The 23,407-nt window shown below is 35.8% G+C and overlaps 1 protein-coding gene and 1 pseudogene across 1 annotated transcript; one reads left to right on the top strand and one right to left on the bottom strand.

Annotated features, from left to right (window-relative positions):
- Positions 1-293: 293 nt before the first annotated feature.
- On the bottom strand, positions 294-3,929 carry LOC131012063 (protein DJ-1 homolog B-like). Its single transcript, XM_057939970.1, has 8 exons — positions 3,700-3,929; positions 3,415-3,615; positions 2,859-3,008; positions 2,552-2,734; positions 1,623-1,703; positions 1,092-1,292; positions 868-1,008; positions 294-661 (listed from the first exon to the last, which is right to left on the bottom strand). Exons 1-8 carry the CDS (start codon positions 3,844-3,846, stop codon positions 458-460), a joined length of 1,308 nt encoding a protein of 435 aa, XP_057795953.1. The 5' UTR covers positions 3,847-3,929; the 3' UTR covers positions 294-457.
- A 10,607-nt stretch (positions 3,930-14,536) lies between these two features.
- Positions 14,537-21,614, top strand: LOC131008325 (60S ribosomal protein L31-like; annotated as a pseudogene).
- Positions 21,615-23,407: the final 1,793 nt, after the last annotated feature.

Consider the following 23,407-nt stretch of genomic DNA (forward strand, 5'->3'; position numbering starts at 1 on the left):
ATAAACAGGTGAAAATGATGAAAAATTAGTGAAAATATAATTTTCTCTCTTTTTTCATCAAAGTAAATATACCCTAATAAACATTTGATAAAAAATGTGAGAAAAATAATATTTTTTCTTATCCATAAAATTTAATAACCAAAGTAAATGCACCCTTAGTAAACTCAGCAACAAATTTCGCCACATGAATACATGATGCGGATTTTTTTGCTGAGAGTCCATTTTGAAGGAATAAGGATTCAATCTGACCCATCAAAAACTTGAAATTTCATACTTACCTAAATCATATTTCGAAACCTCGTTGAAGATTTTATTGATAATCACTTGAGCAAGACAAGAGACTTGCAGAGGAGATTACAAGATAGCAGCAGCCATTACAACATCGTCTCCTCGTAGGATTTGAGTAGTAAGATTAAAGTAAAACTTACCACAGCACATCATTTCGACGAGATATCTACTAATGCACGAAAACCATGGCCTTTGCAAGCTCAAGGGCTTTATCCCGTCCAAAAAACTTCTCAACTATCACCAATGCAAACTCCATGGTGGTTCCGGGTCCTCGACTTGTGACAAGATTGCCATCCACCACCACTCGGTTTTCTGCTTCACTCGGGTCTGACAATTTGTTGCACATGGCGGGAAAAGCAGTAGCCTTTTTACCCTGCAAGATAAAGATCGAGATCAAAATCAATTCAACTAATTAGAAACTAGTAATCAACAATGTTTCTCAACTACTGATTGTAAATATATAAATGAAAATTTTAATTACAAAAGCAATAAAATGCATGCAATTTGTGTAAACTTTATGTTGTTGCCAAAATGCAAGCCCGTGGTGCAGTTTCATCATCTAAAAGTTTTGAATTCAACCTTGATTAAACCATGGGGCTCGAGGACCAAAGCTGGCGATGCACATATTGCTCCGTATAGTTTATTTGATTCTCTTTGTTTCTTCAGCAAATTTACGAGCTTATCCGACTCTGTGAAGGCTTGAGCTCCACCAAGTCCACCCTGGTTGTACAGAATGTTATGCACCAGATGTGACATGTTATTACATATTAGCAGATACCAACAGCAGATGACAAATCTCCTACCGGTAAGACAATAAGGTCAAACGAATTGCCAATGACTTCATCTAGGAGAACATCAGCAACTAGTTTGACGTTCCTAGAAGCCACAATTTCGAGTTTCTCACCGACAGATGCCACTACCACTTCAGCTTTTGCTCGTCGGAGTACATCAATGATGATAACAGCTTCCATCTCCTCGCTCCCATTAGCAATAGGCACAAGAATCTGGAACAGGCAAAGTTGGAAATTACATTGGTAGTGGCTGACCATGTATTGTTCGTTACTTCTTATAGCAGTGGAGGAAGCAAACAGTCTAATATGTCCACTCATTCGTGACTGACAAGAGACACATGTTAATGTAGTAAAATACTAACTGGAATCTTCACAAGACACGCGAACCCACAAGACTCTAAACTACACATATACAAACCAGACCCAATTAAACATGTTCTGCAAGTGGTCATGATATCTCTAATTAACTTCCTCACAAGCACAAGAACAATAGGCATTATAACCTACGGAAGATCAACAAGAAGAAAGACATTCGTAATCAACCTTAGGAGAATCACCACACGTCCATTGGATAGGATTTAGCTCGGCGAAAGAATACTCATCCCCATGATTTGATCGCAAGACCTGGATACAAAGACAAGGCATAAGAAATTGCAAAGAAACATATGGAGTAGAACTGCAAAGAAGTTGGTGTGTGCAGATCCATATCAGCACACTGCATAATAAAAAGTCATTACTTTTCTCAGTTATGAACGTGTAAAACAGAAATAGGTTGGTAAAGCACTAGTTGCATGGTAGCAAGCTGAGTCGGGGGCGGAGCTAGACATGTTGGGTTGGAGGGGGTAAGGAGAACAAGCTTTAATTCAGAAAGGGCCCCACCTTCTCCTCGTATTCATTAGGTTAAATAACCCTCAGCACAAATGGATTTGGTACATAGCCAAAGACTGGTCTGAGAGCTCCAAAAAAAGGCTCAGAACAGCAGGAATCAGTGGTGGCGGGCAAGGAAACTTTTTTGGTTATTCTCAGAGTGACCAAAAGACAAGCTCCAAAGTTGGTGTGCGTGAAAGAGAGAAAACAATGGATCATCACACAAGGGCCAGCATGAGGAAACACCCATGACCCGTACGACAACTCTAACATTCAATCTAAGAATCTCTCATCCAGTCAACGTTCTCATTCATCAATACCCCATTGGTCAATAATCCAACGCAATAATCTACTCAACATAGAAACTTTAGACATTCTTTATTTAAGTTAGTTAGTAGTTAAATTCCTTTTTCCTTTTCCTTTATTTTCCACTTTGAAGTATAATACCCTAAAATGTTAAATCTGGGCAGTCCTTAGTTGGACGGCTTTCATCTGCATCCACCCAGGTAATTGCTCAAATAGCATTCAGATGTGACATACTTATTTAATTTTAAAAAATCTTCCATATTACATGATAAGCAAAAGACAGCTGATATCGTAAATACCATGGGACCAGAAACATCATCAGCCTTTTCTTTTCCATACAACATCTCAACAAGGGAAACAGCATACTCCATTGTTGTACCAGGTCCACGACTCGTCACTACTTTGCCATCCTTCTGCACCCTAGATTCAACAGCAGATGCAGAGGACGACAATTGCTCCATAAAAGATGGGTAGCAAGTTGCCTGTAAAAAGTATCAACACGTGCCACATCATTCAAACTTCATTGTCAAGACAATTTCTGCTGTTAAATCCACATATGTAAATGTAAAATGGCACTTGAATACATAGAGCAGTGTCTGTTCTCACCTTCAAACCCTTCAGCAGGCCCCATGACCCGAGTGCAACAGCAGGAGCCGCACATATTGCAGCATACGGCCGGCCTTCTGCAACCTGCTTTCTCACAATGCTCTCCAATGTTTTGCAGTCCCTGAGTGTGGTTGAACCAGGCATTCCTCCCTTAACAAAACACAATGAATGATTGAATTTATAGCACAATAGAGATAAAATATATATATATATATATATATATATATATATATATACATTTATTTGACAGTTCTATTAAAATCTAATCACAAAACAAAATGATTCACTGAAAATATGTCCAAACTAGAAGCTTAGTATTGTGTATCCTATTAATACTCCATGAAAAAAAATCATAAAATTATCACTCTCAAAAATTCATCCATCATAAAAAATAGAGCACGCAGCACCGAGGAGATGGAGTGTAAAAGCATTTTACTCAGCAACATCAACACGTTCACCACCATAACCAAAAAATTCAGCGGAAAACTAGTAATCCTACAAACACTGCCACAACTCGTCGCCAAAATCTGAAACAATTACAGAAATAAACACCTACCGGAAGAGAGATAAGATCAAAATCAGAACGTTCGCAGTCGGAAATAAGGGAATCGGCGAGAATTTTGACCCCGTGAGCAGCGTCAATGCATAGCTGCTTCTCCACGGACGCAACCATCACATCGGCGCCGGCTCTGCGGAGCACATCTATCGTAACTACCGCCTCCAGCGGCTCCGTGCCGTTCGCCACCGGAACCAAAACCTAAATATTGCAAAAACTTAGCCCAATCTGATCTCAAAGTAGTTTATCGACAATCAATATCGAGCAATGGCGATAATTTAGTACCTTTTTAGCAGCGGAAGCCATGATCGAAGTGGATGAGCGAATATTTCTGCGCGGAATAGAGAGTTTGCTCAAGTGTGAGGGGTGGAACAGTGGTTTGGGGGAGGATGATAAATTGGGGGTGAGGTGGCGCAAGCTTAGTGCCGCCATTTTATGGTGCTCACGGTTGATACTTGATAGAACCCTCTCGATATAGAATTTTTTTTCTTTTTTTGATTAAAAAAATTCAATTGCTTTTGGCCGATTGTGAGGAACGAATGGGTTTTTTTTAAAAAACTAGTATTTTACCGGTGCGATGCACGGTCTACTTATTCATATGTATTTGTAATACATGATAATAGTAATATATAATTTTGTAAGTGTATTTAAGTGGTACAACAAAAATACAAAGTATTCATATTGAACTGAAAATGTAGAATAAAAAAAATGTAGGAACTGAAAAACAAAAGTATTAAATTCAAATATTAAGGGAAAATATTTAATTTCGTGAACGTACACATGCATATAATAAATAATAATAATAATATTACTAATACTAATACTAATAATAATAAAATGCGCGCATATATATATATATATATATATATATATATATATATATATATATATATATATAACCAAAAGCAAGGAAAAAAAGTATTCGTCTAAAAACGCTAAAGAAAAGCAGCAAACCACAGGACGACAATGGGTAAACGCATCTTCAGGAGCTCCAACCTGACCATCACCCCTAAGTGCATCCGGAACCCATTGCCACCCACAACAAAACCAGAAAAATCAACATGAAAAAAGGGGCTAAAGAACCTACCACCAATTCTACAATGACAGTCCAATTGGTGGCTAAGAAACTCAAGGCCGAAGGCATGAGCCAACGCCGAGCAACCAACGGGGATCGACCCGCACGATCCCAGGCTCGAGCACACCCGAAACTTGAAAAAAGGCCATGCCTCGCCCCAAAAACCCACACCCGCCTCCTGCCCAGCCGAGAAAACCGAGGGGACAGCCAAACACTCGCCCACCTCCTGACCAACCAAGAGAACAGCAGTCGAACCAAAGTAGCAACTGCAGTCACCACCACCCGCAAAATGCCCACCAAACCACCGAACCTCACCGCCGGTGAACATCTAAACCAAAATGAAACAGCACGCCATGTGTTTGATAAAAAGCCGACTCTCACACGTTTTAAATTTTATTTTTCATCAGTATATACATCTTGTTCGTTAGATATACGTTTTGTTAACATTTTAAAAGCATTAGTGAAGATCTCTAGTGATGAGTCGAAAAAAGAAGAAGAAATATTGCAAACTATATTATGTGTTATATTTAGTACTTTTTGTATTATTTAATTATATATATATATATATATATATATATATATAGTTAAAAGCATTCGTAAATGTTCGTTTTTAAAAAATTAATTTTTTGAAATATTAGAGTTTTTATTTTATTATTGTACTACTCTATTTTTTTGTAGTACAACTACAAATGTTGTACTCCCTCCGTCCGCCAAAATTATGTAAATTTGATTGAGCACGAGATTTAATAAAATTGGTGATGATTTTGATGTAGTGGATAAAGGGTCCCACCACTTTATGAGATGTGTGGTTGAGATTGAGTTTTGAATGGGTTTTTTATAAATAAAGAGTGTTAGTAAGGATAAAATATTAAAGAAAATGGTGGGACCATTGCCATAAAAGGAAAGTGACATAATCTTGGCGAACGTCAAATATAGTAATTTTTACATAATCTTGGCGGACGGAGGGAGTATAAAATTAAATATTGCAAACTTAATTATGTGTTATATTTAGTATATTAATATGTTAATTTAGTTTATTTTTCTATAAATATACTTCCACAGGTCATAAAACATATTCTTTTTAATTATTTTGGACAAAATCTCACTAATTATCATTCTTAGAATTCTTACATATATACAATAAAATGAAGGTTGTTTTGATGCAATTTTTTGTCAACTACATATTAGATGGATCTTATGTATATTAACCTTGGGTGTTTGTGGTAGTACCAATTTAAATTTTAGATAAATTTTCTTTTAAACCTAAAAGATAGTAATTGTGGATCAATATTTCTGATTTTCAGAAAGTTAATAATAGTTTCCAGTCATTAAAACTCCCACTGAAACAACTTTTTGCTAAAATTGTAACCTCCATCCTAGACAATACATATTGTACTTAAATAATCACCCTTTGCTACAGAGATCCCCAAACATTTGTTAACAAAAAAGGCTTAATGATGACATTTTCCAAGTTCTTCGGCAACCACAAAACTCCCCATAATTTTCGAAGTTTATGACGCTAAGGATCTAAATATAGGAAACACCAAACTTGAGATATTTTTTAGAGTCATGAGAGAAGCTAAAATCACACAGCATAGGTATAACAAAGACCATTTTAAAATTGACAAATACAAACAACATACATAGTAGATTCTCTAACTATTTTCCAGTGATACACATTATTGTTGTCTTCTTCGCACTACTCTTTCATTCCTTCTTCTTCCACTTTGTTTCCTTCAAGCTATAAAAAATTAATAAGAAAAAGAAGCAAAAGAAATAGAAAAGAATACATAGTATCAGAAGCTTAGTGAAAATAAGAATAAAAAATTGATTGTTGGAGAAGAAAATTTAGCTTGTTAACACAAGAAAAAAAACAGAGAGAGAGAGAAAAAAGAAAGATGTTGAATTATCAAAAAAGCATAAGAAGAAAACGCTCAAGTCAAATCCGACAGCATATTTTATCTGAATATAAGCAGAAAATATAATCAACTTACTTTCAGTAAGAATATACCTGAATAAGAGTCCTCTATAAACTGACGAATTGAGAAATGATGAAAATGATCATCACTATTAATGTGGTCATTTTGTAATTTTTTAATATTTCATGACCCAAATGCTTAAATAGTGTCATTACTCACCCAAATATCTTGATTATTAATGAAGATGAGATAAATGTTATGACGTAATCGTGAAACTACTTTTTAAATAATGTTGTGGTGTAATTTTAATGATGATAATATAATTATGTTACATCATTATTTATCTATACTTTAATTTAAAAAATCTTCATATGAACTGTAATTTTATGATAAGTTGGACCCCACTAAGTAAAAAGTCTGGGTCCGCCACTGATTATACAATAATAAATTATTTTTTAACTAATAATGTAAGGGATAAAAATATAATTTGTTGTCGATGAAAGTATTAGTTTTTGTCACTTTAAGTGTGATTTATGTTATATAAATTAATTGGATGGAGCGGGGCAAGGCAACGACGGGTCAAATCAAGGTGATGCCTGAAGTCGCTGTTCGCATGGTGATGGAGGCTTAACAGGAATTATGGTATAATAGTTATACACAACAAATAAAAAACTCTTCAGTTTTAGAAGAAAACCATATTTTTCTGCAACGACACCCACTATATTATTAAACACCTTAAATTTTCTATACTCATTCATCTCTAATGTTGCTCTAAATATTTGGATCCATGAATTATTTTTTTCATTAAATTATTTAGTTTACTCATGAATTGTTTGTTTAATTCTAAAATTGGAATCCAATCCTTTTTAACTAATAAATGATTAAGCCCTAAAATTATAAAAAAGTACGCAGCCTTTTAAATTAATTCAAATTTATAGCTTACTCTTTTGAATCAAATCATTTTATTTGTTATTTCTACGGTTTATATCTTTGTAATTTTTTTTTTTTAGTAAGTGAAGATGAAACATTAGATATCTTGTACAAAAATAATTCACATATGGACTAACTAAATGAATTTTGATTTAAATTACTATTTTCTCAAAACCCACTAAAAAAACTATTTTCTCAACGCACATATTCTTATTTGCAATTATAATCCATCATTTCAAAAATACTCCCTATATTCCTTATTACACAAATTTCATATTTTTTCAATTATCTTTATATTTTTTTAAATTACATCTTAAACAAATACTTAATATTTTACTACTTAAACAAACATTAAGTAAATAATATTAAGTAAACAAATAAATAATATTTTACTTAATTAATAAGTAAAATACTTAATATTTTACTTAAACAAATATTAAGTAAAAATATTTAATTCGTATATATATATATATATTATGTATATATATATATATATATTATAATGGTTTATTTTCTTAAAGGAGAATTAATAATAGAACAATTAAATAAATACAGCCCAATACATTCCAATTAAATACAGTACAATAAATTCAGCCCAATTAAATAATTACAGCCCATCAACACTTTTCATCCCTAAAATACAGCTTAAATACTCATCACCTCTAATTTTAGGGTTCAGCGCCGCTTCTTCACTTTTCATTTCTTCTTATTCAGCTGTGCTCTGCCTCGTCTTCTCTCTTCCTCTGCCGACTTTCTTCCACCTTTCGCCGCTGCCGGCGAGAAGCTCAACCCTGCCCTCTATCGTCTTCTCTCGCTTTCTGCCTATCTCTCCCTCTGCCTCATCCTCTGCTGGCGAAAAACTTGCAACCATATCACGGCAAAGCCGCCGTCCAAAAGCCTTAGATACCTAAACCACCAACTCCACCCTCACATCTAGCCGACGCTCCACGCAGTGTCTATTCTCGACGACGATAAATCGGCCGCTGCCTCCCACTGGACAGCCCGTATCCAGCCGCCGCCATCCGGGTTTCAAACTACGGCGTCGCCCAAGCCCTAGCCTCCAGATCCTGGCCTCCTTCCTCGTCTGCATCTTTAATTCTAGCGATCTCCATGTTTAATTTTTCTTGTTGAATGTATTTTTTTTTCATTTAAACGATAGCCAAAAGAGTTTGATCATGACCGTAGATCAAGATCTTGGGTTTGAGAGGGACTTTAGTGTTTTTCTAATGATAGTGCTTCACTTTTCTTTTCTTTTCTTTTTTCCTATACGACATCTTTATTTTTTTCGCATTATTAGTTTCTCTTTTTTCAGATTTTCATTTTGGTAGATCTCTGAATATTTACATATGAAACTGGTACTTGTCGTTTTTTTAGATCTCTGTTGTCTTGTTTTTCTACTTTGATATCCTTGTAGGGTGGTACTTGTCTTTTTTTAGATATCTGTATTGTCTTGTTTTATATATTTTCATTATGGTAGATCTCTGGATATCTACAAATACATTTTTGCTGCATTTGCCCTTGTTTTCGAAATCTTCATGCCTGCTGTTCAAGGCCAAGGCCACTGCACTTTCGCCCCTGCGCATGCTCCAACCACCAGCGACGGTTAGTTCCCCTTTTCCGCCTTTGAGAGTGGCTGCCTTTGAAAACGAAATTAATGAGAAATTTAAATATTTTAGCTAATATCAAGATAAGTTTTGTGAGCAATATATAAAGTAACAAAAAAATTAACAAAAAATAGCAAGCTTGGACTATTCTTACAATGCTTTTGTTAGTTCAATATGAAAATGATTTTTGCAATTCAACACTTCACTGTTTTGATCTTACAAACCATAGCGATACAGATGTTGAACTTGTAGCTCAAGCTTCATTTATTGTAAAATGATTTTTGCAATCTGCACAAATGAGATAGCTAATGGTATCATATTTCTATGCCAATTTGCTGTAAATCTTCAATATACACTAAAACCATTTTTTGTGTGGATTTTGCAGATTTGAATGGTAATACTTCCATGCTTCTGTTGAAAGGTTCAGTCTTGATCTGCTCCGAAAACTTTACCTGCTGCGAAAAATTTAGAAATATTATGGACATTTTTGGACTAATAATAAACAGCTAAAGGCTAAACAAAATAAAAAGGAAAATACCACATAAAAATAGGAAAAATAAAATAGCATAACAAAGCAAAAGAAAAACAAAGATTAGAGAGAGAAATTTGCGGTCTAAAATAATCTGAGGCCCTATTTATAGAAAGGAACTAACACTGATCAGCAACCAATTTGAGGTCCAAAAAAAATTGAATTTGAATTTGGGCTCCAAAGTCTAGCGGATATGTGCAAAGCCCAAAAGACAATCAACAGTAATTTTAACCACTGTACAATAGAATGCTGCAAGTGGCGGGAAAAAAAACATGCCAAACTTCAGCTTTAATATAATAGTAGATAGATTGTACTCCCTCGTCCCAATTTAAATGACTTAATTTTTATTTTGAGTTATTCCACTTTAAATTATTCAACCCCAATTTAAATGACTCAATTTTTATTTTGAGTTATTCCACTTTAAATTATTCAACCCCAATTTAAATCACTCAATTTTTATTTTGAGTTATTCCACTTTAAATTATTCAATCCAAATCTATCTATATCTATATCTATATATATTATAAAACAACAATTTAACGATAATATTTTATCGCTATTTCTTTATACAATTTAAAGAAACGTGGGTGACTTCTATTATTTGAGGTAATAATGGATTTTATGGTTAGTTTTTTAGTTTTTTTTTTAACAAAACACCCTCAGGGTGAGGGATTAGGTAGACCCCAACCTGTAGATAATCATCAACCAATATCCCATACATAACATTGCCCAAAAGTGACAACGTCCAATAGAGACCAAAGGAAGAAACAAGAACCATACAAAACATGACTATACAGAGATGTGGTTCAAAAGTGACTACATCCCGAAGACAAAGGAGACAAAATCAAACGGAAGTAAAACATAATAAAACTAGCTATCAACATGATATCTAAATCTGAAATTAGGATAACCGAGCTGATCCATCCTAACCAGAGCAAGAAAATAACGAGGAGCAGACTCTGAATCAAAAATAGTCAGTGCTTGGGCCCGATGCCCTTGCCTAGCCATAAAATTTGCAAGACGATTTTCCTCGCGATGGATATGAGTGAATCGAACCTTTGGATTTATGGTTAGTTATAATAAGCCACTTTCTATTTCTCTTAAAATTCAATTCATCCATTGTTTCTGTAAAGAAAAGATACCGACCCATTACGTTAGTACTAATTTTTCATAACAGCAACTCTCTCTCTCTCTCTCTCTCAAACGCAGCAGCTTCTCACTTTTTCAATGAGCGACACACTCTGCCACGTTCCACCTCTTCGCTCACTGCCGTTACTTGTCATGGGTACCTTGACGGTAAATCAGAAACGAAGATGCGGTCATCTGCTTCTATTTTCTCCCGTGATGTAATGCCCCGCTCTTTTAAATACATATTAGATTAAATATGTGCATTAGTTATAAAATTCTTTTAATTATTTATGGTGATTATTTTGTTCAGATAATATTATTTCAGCAAAAGTCTGTATAAGAGATACAGAGCTGCGATTTAATATTCAGTCATGAATGAAACCAATAATTAAATTTATTGGTTTAACTATACGTTTGAGACTTTGTTTTACCAGTTTATTGATTTAATCAATATTATTAGAAAATTTAGATTTATAACCGATTTTATAAATCGTGTTATTTAAATCAAATTGCTAGAATTATAACTTGAGATCATATGCATAATAATTTTATTATTTCGCGTTATATGTGTTAAGGTATGAAGTCGCGAATTAATTCCGACTTTCACGTATTAAATCTCAAGATTGAGGATTTAATTTATATAAATACGAGGAGTATTTATTAAACGAGAATTGGAGAATTATTACAGGAACTAGGAGAAACTAGATCACGGCACTACACGTATGTCTCGATTTTTTCATCCAACACATCAATTCCTACACTATTTCCTACACTATTCCCTACACTATTCCCTATACTATTCCACCTTCCCCTCCAATACACCATTACTGCAGAAGTTTTTCTAAAGATTGCAGATTTCTTCCTGTAGCATATCTGAACTCCATCACACCCCAAAGTTTCCTGTAGGAGATCAATCCATAGTTTTCAAAAGCTGTTGAAATCCATCACACCCCAAAAGCCCCAATTTCAGGAGAAGATATTCAAAGATGGCAGGAGAAAAGCTTCAGCACGCCAAGAAAGAAATTCACGACAAGATCACAATTGTCAAAGGATGCAAATCTCAACAATTGCAGCATGCAAATCTTCAAAAGTTGCAACTCCCTACGCCAAAAATTCCATTATCATTACTCCAATTGTCGCATAAATTCATCTATAAATTCACTCGATTGATTCAGCTTCAAATCAATAAACTTCAATTATCATTTCAGTACTCATCACTCCCGCAAAAGCAATACTCCATTGTAGTGAAAACCTTAATTTCTTCATTGCAAGAGCTCAAGTGAGCTCCCTTCGCCGGACCGTTTATTCGCCGACCGGTCACTAGGCTCTGAACCGAGAACGTGTACTCGTTCCTCCATCTTCAGGCTACCAAACCCAACAATCGAAAGGCCGAAACCTTCTCTATATTTTCCCGACCAAAGGCCACAATATCCTTCGGAGGCCAACGTCGAATTCCCGACTTAGCCACCGGCCAACTTACGGCCTTCGTTTCTCACTATCCTTACGACGAAAAAGGATCAAGAAACCACCGTTGTGTAGCCTGATCTATCTCGCACGAGGAAAACTAAGTCGTAGACCTTCGCGGCTAAACTCCATCGCGGAACGACGACCAGAAAAACCCCCGGCGAACAACTTCCATTAGTGCTCACTTGGACAAGGGTAAGTTGACGCCCTTATTTCAATGCATTCCCGTTTCTATTATATTATGGGAAATTTCTGGGGTATAGATGGGAGTGTGGTAAATATTCGTACAAAGTTTCATATCATTTGAACTTCGTTTACTACCCTTTTAAAATTCGAGAAGTCTACTGCCGTATCTGCTAAAACTGTCGTGAGGCAGATGATTAGGTTAATTATTTCAGTAACCATATGTTGATATTTAGCTCTCAAATTTTTATTCTATGAAGATATATGTGTTAGCTATCTACATATAAAATTTGAGCTCATTCAGGTAACGTTTGCTATTTTTCAAAAATCTGGACTTTCAGTTGGCAGAAACTGCTGAATCTGGTAGGCGATGGGAAAATCGCTATATCTCTTAAACTACTTGGAGTTTTTCAACATACTGTTTTTTCAATTAAACTAGACTCAAAGAGGTTTCTATTGATATAAAATTCGACTCCATACGAGTTCGGAGTAAAAGCAGTTTATTAGTTGAAGTTGAATCTATACAGTTTTGTTGAGATGGAAATGATTCAAAATAATTCCTATTAAGGATTTTAAAGTTTTATTGTTGATAAAATATCACTTTTAGTTTATAAATGAGCTATTGATGTGTATATATATATATATATATATATATATATATATATATTGGTGATTGACATTATTAAATGGGGAAAAGGAAAACGTTTTATGTTTATAGAATTATTCTTTATTTATAATAGATAAATAAATGAATAATATAAAATGGAATTTCCTACATCCTCAAAGGTACATGAAGTATTTTGATAAAGGAAGAACGATTGTATATGAGTTAGATATAGTCGTTTAAGGAAATATGGGTAGTTAGAGAAATGAGTGAATAGTGATTCACTGCATTTGTTGTTATCTTTTCTATTATTCACTCGAACACATGTTTTCGTGTTATTAAAGGTTCAAATAAACAAAAGCGTCTGAGTAACCTATCGCGCTAAGGAAAGAGAATCATTGTCTTAAGTAGCAAAACACTGCAATCAGGTGGGCATTACTTTTACTATACGTATATAGAGATCCCCTGCGTGTCGTAGGCCTCTTATACGAATGAATGCATGAGATGATCTAACTGTTAATTTCAGTTTCATATATATATCAAATGAGTTTAAATGTTACGTTCAAGCAAGTTATTTCATGACAAAATCTTTGAGTTAAAGTTATTTCAAGTATTGTCTTGTCATAAAATGTTTAAATTTTAGTATGATATCTATCTGCTTTGGCTTTGCCAATGATGCAATCGAATTCGGGTCTTGAGCAGTTGATAGCTATCCTGCCAGGGCTAGTGTACACCAGTGACCGTGAGTCATCTAGCGGGTTGGCCGGTCAAGTGACCGTGAGAGGTGGCCACCTCTCCGGCACACAGTTCCAGATATGATAGATTACAAGAGAACTTAGACTGCAGTCGAACTTTAAGAATCACAACTGAATTTAGTAAGCTTGGGCCTTTTTAGCGAAAAACCCCTTGCTGTACTGCTTATGATGGCATGACAATTTAAATCTTTACGAAGCATGTTATATTTCATAGTAGGCATATGTGCCCACTGAGTATTTTTATACTCAGCCCTGCATGTATTTCTAAATATGCAGGTTGAGCAGATGATGGAATGGAATGATGTTGAGCGGGTGTTCCTTTGACATTTCAAGAAATGTAACCTTGAGTATACATCTTCATATGTATATCTCACACGTTTTTCCGCTGCAAACCACTTTGATTAGAATAACTCTATGTTATGAAGTTGTGACACGTGTTATTGGGTAACCCACCTTAATCAGTTCTCCTTCATGTGTATGTTTTATAAGTATCCAAATGATCATATATGATCCTAGCATCTTATCTATGAGTGACATTCTCATATACCTTAATGTTAAGTAATTGTCCATTTCCATTTCTTATTGTTCACCCCAAGTCATAACCCCGGCTAAATTGTCATTAAGGGTTGCGGGCTGTGACACGTGATTTCCTCTTTCTCTATAGGGCTCAAACCAAATATATTTGAATGATTTTGCAGCAAAAATGTGATTTCAGAGATGATGGTTGTTTCGTCGAATTCAATAGGGATGAAGAAGACGACTACTGAGCAATTGATTCAAAAATTCAATGGAACTCTCTCCCTCTTTCTCCATCCATCTGAAGTAAAAGTTTCAAATATTTTTTGTTGGTGTTGCAAAAAAAAAAAAGGTAAATATTGACAAGAGAAAAAGTTGTTCTAATGCAATCATACAAAACATTATATGATTGCATTAGGATATTCAGTCTAATGTATATTGTTCTTTACCTTGGTTCATTGCTTTCTATATGGTTGAAAGGTCTAGTTAGTATTTTTATTTTCAGAATGCCACGAAGAAAATTCAATTCATCCATGTATGGCACCCTTTTGTGAAGTTTAATTTCAAATTCGAATTTCTAGGACTTAACATTTTTTTTTCTTTTAAATCGTTTTAATTACTAGCTTTAAGAGACTTTATAACTACAAGCATGCCGGAAAAAAATGCAGTGAGGTTTAGGAGCAGCAGCCAAAGACAAAAATGGTGGAGAAGGGTAGCAAGGTCAGGAAGGAGGAGGTTGTCTTTAGGGAGTACACCATCAACCTTCACAAGCGCCTATATGGATGGTACTCTCTCTCTGTATTATACGCTTTAGACTTCTTTTAAGTTTTGTTTTCATTTGATATTACTTTTGTAAGATTAATAGGTTACGCTGTTTTTTTTCCGACATGTAATATAATTGTGAAGCGTCAGGCTCTGAACCAATCTCGTCGGAAATTTTGTGAGATTTGAGATTTTTGCTGAGTATTTGCGCTTCGTTCAATTAATGTGTAATGCAATATGTGTCTTCAATGAAGTCCTTGAGAAATTGCAAGTTTTCATTTTTTTTGGGTTCATGGGTGATTGCCTTGTATTAGAGCATCTCCAATGGGAGGTGCTTAAATTGGTGCTATAATGGTGGTCCCCGCCTTAAACACCCTTCCCCCTCCAACGCATAGTTCTTTTTTTGGTGCTAAAATCCTCATTTTCACCAAAATTCCAATTTCAACACTTTTATGCTAAAATGTTTAATTTCCATTGAAATTAAATTAAACATTACAATAATTAAAATAAAATTCAAGACTTAATTAAAATACAATAAAAAAAATTACAATAATTTTCTAAGGCTCAATTAGCGAGACCAAATGTGCTTATTCAAATCCCAAGTGAGGCGAGCATGCATATCCACGTCTCGCATAGATGCTTGTCGTGCCACATATGCGCGAAACTCCAGCGGAGCACCCGTGCGAGGATGAGCTGCGGTAGAGCTACTTGAAGCTTCGTCATTGCCCTCTTCTGCCCATTCTATAGCCTGCTCGCCTTCGTCTTGGACGATCATATTGTGCAAAAATGATGCACGTGAACATGATATCGCTCAACTACGCCTTGCTCCAAAGACGCGCTGGTCCTTTGATGATTTCCCACTGAGCTTGAAGAACGCTGAAAGCTCGTTCGATATCCTTGCTAGCCGCTTCCTGCATCACCTTGAATCTCTTGCTTTTCGCTTCTGTCGGATGTGTAGGACTCTTCACGAAAACAGACCAATTGGGGTAGATGCAGTCAGTCAAGTAGTACCCCTTCTGATAGTAAAAGTTGTTGACTTGAAACATGACCGGTGGAGCCCTTCCTTCGAGTTGATCGTTAAACAGCGTCGAAGAGTTGAGTACATTGAGGTTGTTGTTTGCACCAAGAGTCCCAAAGAAAGCGTGCCAGATCCATAGATCTTGGGATGCGACGACTTCGAGGATTATTGTCGGTTCCCCCTGATCACCTCGAGTATATGCTCCTTGCCATGCCGTTGGAGAATTCTTCCATGCCCAGTGCATGCAATCAAGACTCCCTAGCATTCCCGGGAAGCCGTGTTTCTCCTCGTGCATTGCTATGAGTAGAGTTGACAAAACGAGCCCGGCCTGCCCGTGTTTAGGGCTGGGCTGGACTGTACAAAATGTAGGCCCAAAAAAACCCAGGCCTAAAAAGGCCGCCCAATCAGCATGCCGAGCTTATCAGGCCCTGAGGCTAAAAAGCCCGGGGTTTTTGGGCTAAAAAGCCCGCCCGGTTGATTTTTTAAAATTTATTTTTATTAATTTAATTTTGATTAAGTATTCTATTTTTAATTTTATTTGTTGCCCTCTTCTGTCAAAGACGTGAATGTGATTCACTTGAAACCCTAAAATTCTCACCACCTTGCGCCGCTACACCACCCTGTCACCGATCATCAGAGCCGTCGCGGTGCCGCTGATGAAACCTAAGCCTCAATGTCGAATGAAAAAAGTATGTTCTGTTTTGTTCCTATGTTTTTTCGAGTTTGGTGGTTTGGGTAGGGCCGTAACCGTAGGGGGGAGAGAGGTGCGAGAGGACTAGCGGCGAGCCGACGACGTTTGACGTGTGAGGCCGCGCCAGGAGGCCCTGCTCTGGTCTCGGTAGGGCCGTAGGGGGATTCTGTATTTACGTTCATACGTTTCTATTTGCATTAGGGGGATTTTGTTCATATAGTTATATACTCATATTAATATATACATGAACCATGACTCCATTGGCATTAGTCGCATGTTTCTATTTGCAAAAATAAAAAAAATAAAAAATTGAAAGAGTGAATACCATAATATGTGAGAAGATGGGAACATTCAGTTTGATATGCAAAGTGTCGTTAGATTCAGTTTGATATGCAAATCAATATATAGTTATATGCTCTGATACTCATATATACATGAACTTGATTTTTGTATACATAAAAGAGAAAACATCCTGCTGTCTCTTAAGTCTTAAATCGAAATAAAGCATGAATTTTTATTTTTTTGAAAATAAGTTAATGTTTTGCTTATCTGGGCGACTGGAATATTTTATTCCATATTGCTATGTTCGTGTGAAAAGTATATTAATATACTTTTTAATTTTCAATGAACAGATTTAACTCAAACCACGGATGATATGGATGATGTGCAAGTGGTGGAATCGGCTAATGTTCCGACTTCTATGAGCTCTCCAGGTACACTTGATAAGTCTGAGGGTAAAGGTAAAAGTGGTAGGAGGATGATTCTGCTGTTGAGAAGGAGTGTAAAAGGTCTAAGTCTAAAGTGTGGAACTTCTTTGATAAGGTTGGCAAAGTAAATAGGGTGGAAAAATGTAGATGCAAATATTGTTAAAAACAATTTACTTGTAAGGTTGAGTCTGGAACTACTAATCTAAGACGCCATGCTGAAAAATGTTTTTAAACTCCCCCAATTTCATGATGTGAGTGCTTTGTTGGACAAACAAGCCACATTATTGAAGGAATGGAAATTTGATAGTAAGGCATATCGAGATGGCATTGGCTAAAACTATTGTTAAGCATGATCTTCCATTCAATAATGCTGAATATGAAGGGGTTAATGAGGTGAATAAGATTATCAATCCTGATTTCAAGCCTATCTGTAGAAATACAGCCAAAAGTGATTGTTTGATAGTGTATCAATTTGAAAAGCAAAAGTTAAAGAGTTTATTAGCTTCTTATCATGGACGCATTTGCTTGACATCTGATTGTTGGACTGCTGTGACTATACGCTCATATATGACTGTGACTGCACATTTCATGAATTCAAAATGGAAGTTGCATAACAAATTACTTTCATTTTGTAAACTTGACGCATCACATTCTGGGCTTGATTTTGTCTTCTAAACTTCTTAGTGTGCTTAAAAAATTGGGGGATAGAATCTAAATTTTTTTCACTCACTTTGGATAATGCAAGTTCTTGTGATAGTATGGTGAGAATTTTAAGAGATAGATTGAATTTGCAAGATGCCTTATTATGTCGATGTGAGTTCTTTCATGTGAGGTGTAGTGCTCATATCTTGAACTTAATTGTTCAAGAAGGTTTAAAGGTTGTGGATGAAGCTTTGAAAAGAATTAGAAATAATGTGAAATATGTGAAGGCATCGGATGGGAGGTTGAGGGATTTTCAAAAATGTGTAGAAGAAGTACACTTAAGTGATGATGGTGGGAGTTTCTTAAGGTTGGATGTGTGCACTAGATGATATTCGAGGTATTTGATGCTTGAAAGTGCTATCAAATATCGTAAGGCATTCACTACTTTGAGTTATAATGATCCTAACTTCAATTTTTGCCCAAGTGATGAAGACTGGGAATGAGGTGAAAAAATTAGTAATTATTAGCCCCATTTTACACTATCACTAACTTGATATCCGGATCATCCTATTCCACCTCGAATTTGTATTTCAAGCAAATTGCAACAATATAGATGAACTTGAATGATTTTTTAAGTTCTAATGATGAGATGGTCAAGGAAATGGCAAGAAAGATGAAAGTTAAGTTTGCTAAGTACTAAGAGTCATACTTTACTACTCTTGCACTTGGATGTGTTCTTGATCCAAAGAGGAAGTTGGCATTTTTGCTCTAAGTGTGCAAAAAGTTTTACCCCAATGACTATGAAGCCAAGTTAAAAGTTGTGAAGGACTCATTGTATAAGCTTTTTGCTGAATATGAAAGAGTTGGAGCCTCAAACTCACGTATGACTCCAATCACAACTTCATCATCTATCGATGTAGCTCCTGATATGGATGTAAGTCTACTTGTTTTATTTTTATTATATATTTTATAGTTAATTTTGGTGTTTTTTTTTATGTAGTTATTTCTTTTTAGGAGTATGATAAAGAGTTTCTTCAACAATCGGTTTCTACTAATGAATCTGAGCTTGATTTGTATTTGGAATATAAGACTATTTTAGATGTCGTTGAATATTGGCAACTAAGTGCTAAACGATTTTCTACACTTGCAATGATGGTTGTTGACATCTTAAGTATTCCAATCACAACTGTGGCTTCTGAATCAACATTTAACATTGGTGGTCGCAGCTTGCACAACTATAGGAATTGTTTGCTTCCCGAAAATGTGCAAGCACTCATTTGTACTCGAAATTGGTTGCACGACTTTAATGTTTCTGTTGGTGATGATCATGGTAATGATATTCAACATTTCTATTATTTTACTTGTAGTTTTTCACTAAGTTATTAATGTTTGTATTCTTCTTTTTTCTATCTTGTAATACAAATGAGAAAGAAGATAAAGAAACAACTACATCCAAGGAAGATTTGAATGTTGTAGATGTTGAATCCATTGGTTGATGATGATTGTCGAGTAGATGTTGGATCTAATAGTTGATCGTGAATTGATGATATTGTTATTATTTTTCTATTAGGGCTTGGAGTTGTTGTTTGGACTTGAAGTATTATTTGAATATTTTGTTGTTTGGACTTGGAGTATAATTTTTTAGTTTCCATTTATTTGTCATACTATTTGAATTAAATCTATTCATGTTGAATTGTCGATTGTAGTAGACTAGTAGGATTTTATATTTCTATTTTGTCTATAATTATTATTTGGATTTATTTTAGTTTATTTATTTTTTTGTAAAAAAAAAGGATTTAGTGAAAAAAAATCATTGGGCGGGTTTGGCCCTACCGCCCGGTGGCCCGATCGAGGCTGGACTGGGCCTAAATATTGGCAGCCTAGTCGATTTCGGCCCGACTCGATAAATCTCAAAAGCCCGTTGGGCCGAGCCGGGCTGCCCGTATTGCCAGCTCTAGCTATGAGCCTTTGGCAGTCGGCAGAGGTCGGTCTCCTCAAGTATTCCGTGTCGAAGAGTTGGATGACCACTCAATAGAATCTGCGCAAGCACTCCAACGAAATAGACTATGCAATTTGTAGATACTCATCATACTGGTTAGCTGCACCTCCACTTGCTAGCATACAAATAGCAACTGTGCATTTCTGCAACGGTGTGAAGCCGGGTCTCCCAAGTGCATATGCACGTTGTTGGAACTTGGAAGTACGGATCGGACTGCACCGCGTTGATGATGCGCAAAACAGTGGACGTCGCATATGAAATCGGTGCCGAAAAATAGAGTCAGTGTAGACCGGATTGTCTGCAAAATAATCCTCATACAACCGTTGTGCTCCGGCTTCGCGGTCCCGACGAATGTACGCCTTCTTTGTCAGCCTTCTTCGAGGGCAGGAGTACTCTGACTCCGGTTTAGCAATAGTTTCAACAACTTGGTAAAATTGTTGAAGGAGTTGGTCGAATTGTTGAGCACGTTCCTCGTCGCCGACACTTGATGACGAAGATGATTGTGAAGACATTTTGTGTAGAGAGATATTGATAGAGAAGTTTTTGATAGAGAGAATTTTTTTTAGAATGATTTGAGAGTAAATGAAAGGAATTATATATAGATGATAGGGAAAAAAAATCCCTATACTAGTCGTTGCATTTGCAACGGTATTGTGCAAAAAAAAAAAAAAAAACAAACAAACAAACATAGCAACGGTCATCCACTTCAAATCTGCCGAATTTTGAATTTTTTTTTATATAGTGCGCGTGTATTAAATTTCGGCCAAAGCTCGGAGATGAGAGATCACACCCGTGTCGCACCGCCGCGGCTTTCCAGCGCGCGGTGCGACGCATCACCCGGTTCGAACCCCCTTTATCACACCGCCATTGGAGTTGCTCTTAGGTTTTTGTATTTGATCAAATGCTGATGATGTGTGCAATAGCATACCTACCAATCAAGGTATCTAATTATTAAGGTGCTCATGCTTGGGATCTTAACCCCAATATCGTGACAATTATTTTTTTGTGTATTTTTTCTATTTGCTTTACTATCGATATTTAACTAAATTCAGTATGCTTTTGAGTGTGACTTCTTTATGCTGTAGTGCTCTAAATTATATTGATTCTTGATTTCATTATGTTGAACAACTCAATCAGACATTTTTTTTTTTTGCCATTTTTCATTAAAATGACTATGAAATTTGGATGCCTTGCTTTCGCTATGAAATTTTGACAGTCAATATAAATGAGTTTTACTTGATGTTGTTGTTGGGTTGTTGAGTCAAAAAAAGGGTTGTGATTTGGGGTGAATATGTGTTTGTATGGAGGTTCAGATTTTGTCTTTGGTGATTGTATATATATTTTTTTAGTTGTCTGTACTATTGTATACGAACATTATAATTAGCATGGTTATGTATATGGTGCAACATCTTCAAGAATAAAGCTCCAAATGCTATAAAGTAAATTTGAAAGTTTGCCCAGAAAGCCATGGGAAGTACAGATGTAAGAGTTTATGTCAACGTGAACAAGCATATTTGAAGCCATGGTATGCACAGTGCTTCGAGAAGGATTAGTGTTCAAATTACGAAAAAAAGGAATGGTGATGAGGATGTCAAGGAGGAGCTCTACTCTTTAGTGACTGTCACTGAAAATCCATAAGACGCCTTGAAGGGATTGGGGCACTGCAATCTTTGAAGAAGAATAGTAACAATTTTTTTTAATGTTATATGAAAATGGTTGTTATTCGAGTTACAAGCAATTCAACATGCTTCTCTAGATTTGTACAATATTTATAATTTACTATAGTACTCCTTATTGTGTTTAAGAAAGCAAAATATTTCTCCCATTCATAAAATCATGTTCTGGCTAATTTTTTGTATTAATAATTTCCCTAATTTGAGAGGATTGTTTGATATGGATTCAAAACATAATGCCAAAGTAAGTTATTTTCTATAAATTCTCTCAAAATGAGATTGACTTAAATTATTTGTTTTACTATCTATAAATTATATTATTATTATTATTATTATTATTAAATTTAATATTGTACTTATTAAGTTAATAATATTGTTATTATACACTATTTTAAATCAAATGCTAATATTTAAATTAACATAACTTTTTGTTACCAATTAATCGAACTCATAAATAATAATATTTTGATATTTTTAATAATTTAAAATTTTAAAAATAATAAAATATATTGTGGTCCGTGCATCGCACGGGAGCTCATGCTAGTTTAGAAATAAAATCTGTAAATGTAAAACAACATCAACATTGGTGAATTATAAATGAACAGGTGGGGAATTAATCGGTGAATTGTCGTTGAATTATAAGTTATACCTAGTGTTGGATCGAGAAAAGTAAAAGAGAGTAGTTGAATTGCCGAGAGCACAAGAATAAGTTGCAATATTATTGAAAATAGAGAGAGCCTGTATTACAGAGTGCGTGTGCATGGGTATTTATAGATTACATGTTAGGGGTAAAATAGTAATTTCGCCGCTAAAACATGCTCCTCGCGTGGTCGGGGGCATAATAGTAAATTTGCCTCCGGGCGGGTGATTCCTCCGCTCTTTGGCGACTTCTCTGGCGAGGGCCATTCTTCTGGCAAAAGCTATTCCTCTGACGAAGGCCATTTCTCTGGTGAGGACCCTTTATCTGACGACATCCGTTCCTCTGGCGTGGTCCGCTCCTCTGATAAAGATCATTCCTCTGCTCTGCACATATTACTCCTCATCAAACATCAATTGGGTTAAAATTATTTTCTTAAACATAAAATCTGAAACAACGTTAACATTAATAGTAATTTCAGCCAGCTACATCAATGGATTTAAGTTAAGTACAACTTCAACAAAGCAACAAAATAACTTATCAATTAGACCTAATAATCAGAAATCACAGTCATAAGTGATTGGCAAAGGTGGAGACGCCGCACTTCGCCGAAGGGATTTTGTTGTTGGTGTGCGGCCATCGTGTTGTCGTGCACTGTTTGTGCCGTTAATGGAGTTGTCATGGAGCGTTGAAGCCCTGCCACTGGCGAAGGTGGAACTGAGGCGAAGGAAGGGGCGAGTTGTTGTCTTGAGAGGGACCGCGGGAGAATGATCTAAAGAGAGGCAGTGAGATAGAGATGCGCCGACGATGAGAGACGAAAGGAGAGAAACCAAAAGAGATTTAAATAAGAGTCCAAAGAAGAGAGCAACCCAATTATTGAGTGAGTTTAGGGACGTCGGTCGCTCGTTTGCTGGCAAATTCTTCATGACAGTATGCCGATGTTTGATAGGCTGATTAGACATGGGCTCATCATGCCTAATCATTGCATCTTCTCCTTGAGTGTGGATAAGACGATGGACCATTTATTTTGCTCTTGTGGGAAGATTCAGCCGGTTTGGAGAGCTTTTCTTGATTGGTTTGATCTTTCTACGGTTATGGAACACCCGGATGTTCATAATCTTTTGGTTTTTGCTTGGAATAAAAAATGGAGCACGCAG

The sequence above is a fragment of the Salvia miltiorrhiza genome, chromosome 2 (genome assembly GCF_028751815.1).
Source record: "Salvia miltiorrhiza cultivar Shanhuang (shh) chromosome 2, IMPLAD_Smil_shh, whole genome shotgun sequence".
NCBI lineage: Eukaryota > Viridiplantae > Streptophyta > Magnoliopsida > Lamiales > Lamiaceae > Salvia > Salvia miltiorrhiza.

What these genes read in the sequence shown, in the direction of transcription:
- LOC131012063 (XM_057939970.1), bottom strand. Translation starts at nt 3,846, where the DNA reads ATGGCGGCACTAAGCTTGCGCCACCTCACCCCCAATTTATCATCCTCC. An exon ending in ATGATGTTTCTGGTCCCATG is followed by an intron (nt 1,704 to 2,551) that starts GTATTTACGATA and finishes CTTTGTATCCAG; the next exon opens with GTCTTGCGATCAAATCATGG. An exon ending in CGTGTGGTGATTCTCCTAAG is followed by an intron (nt 1,293 to 1,622) that starts GTTGATTACGAA and finishes TGCCTGTTCCAG; the next exon opens with ATTCTTGTGCCTATTGCTAA.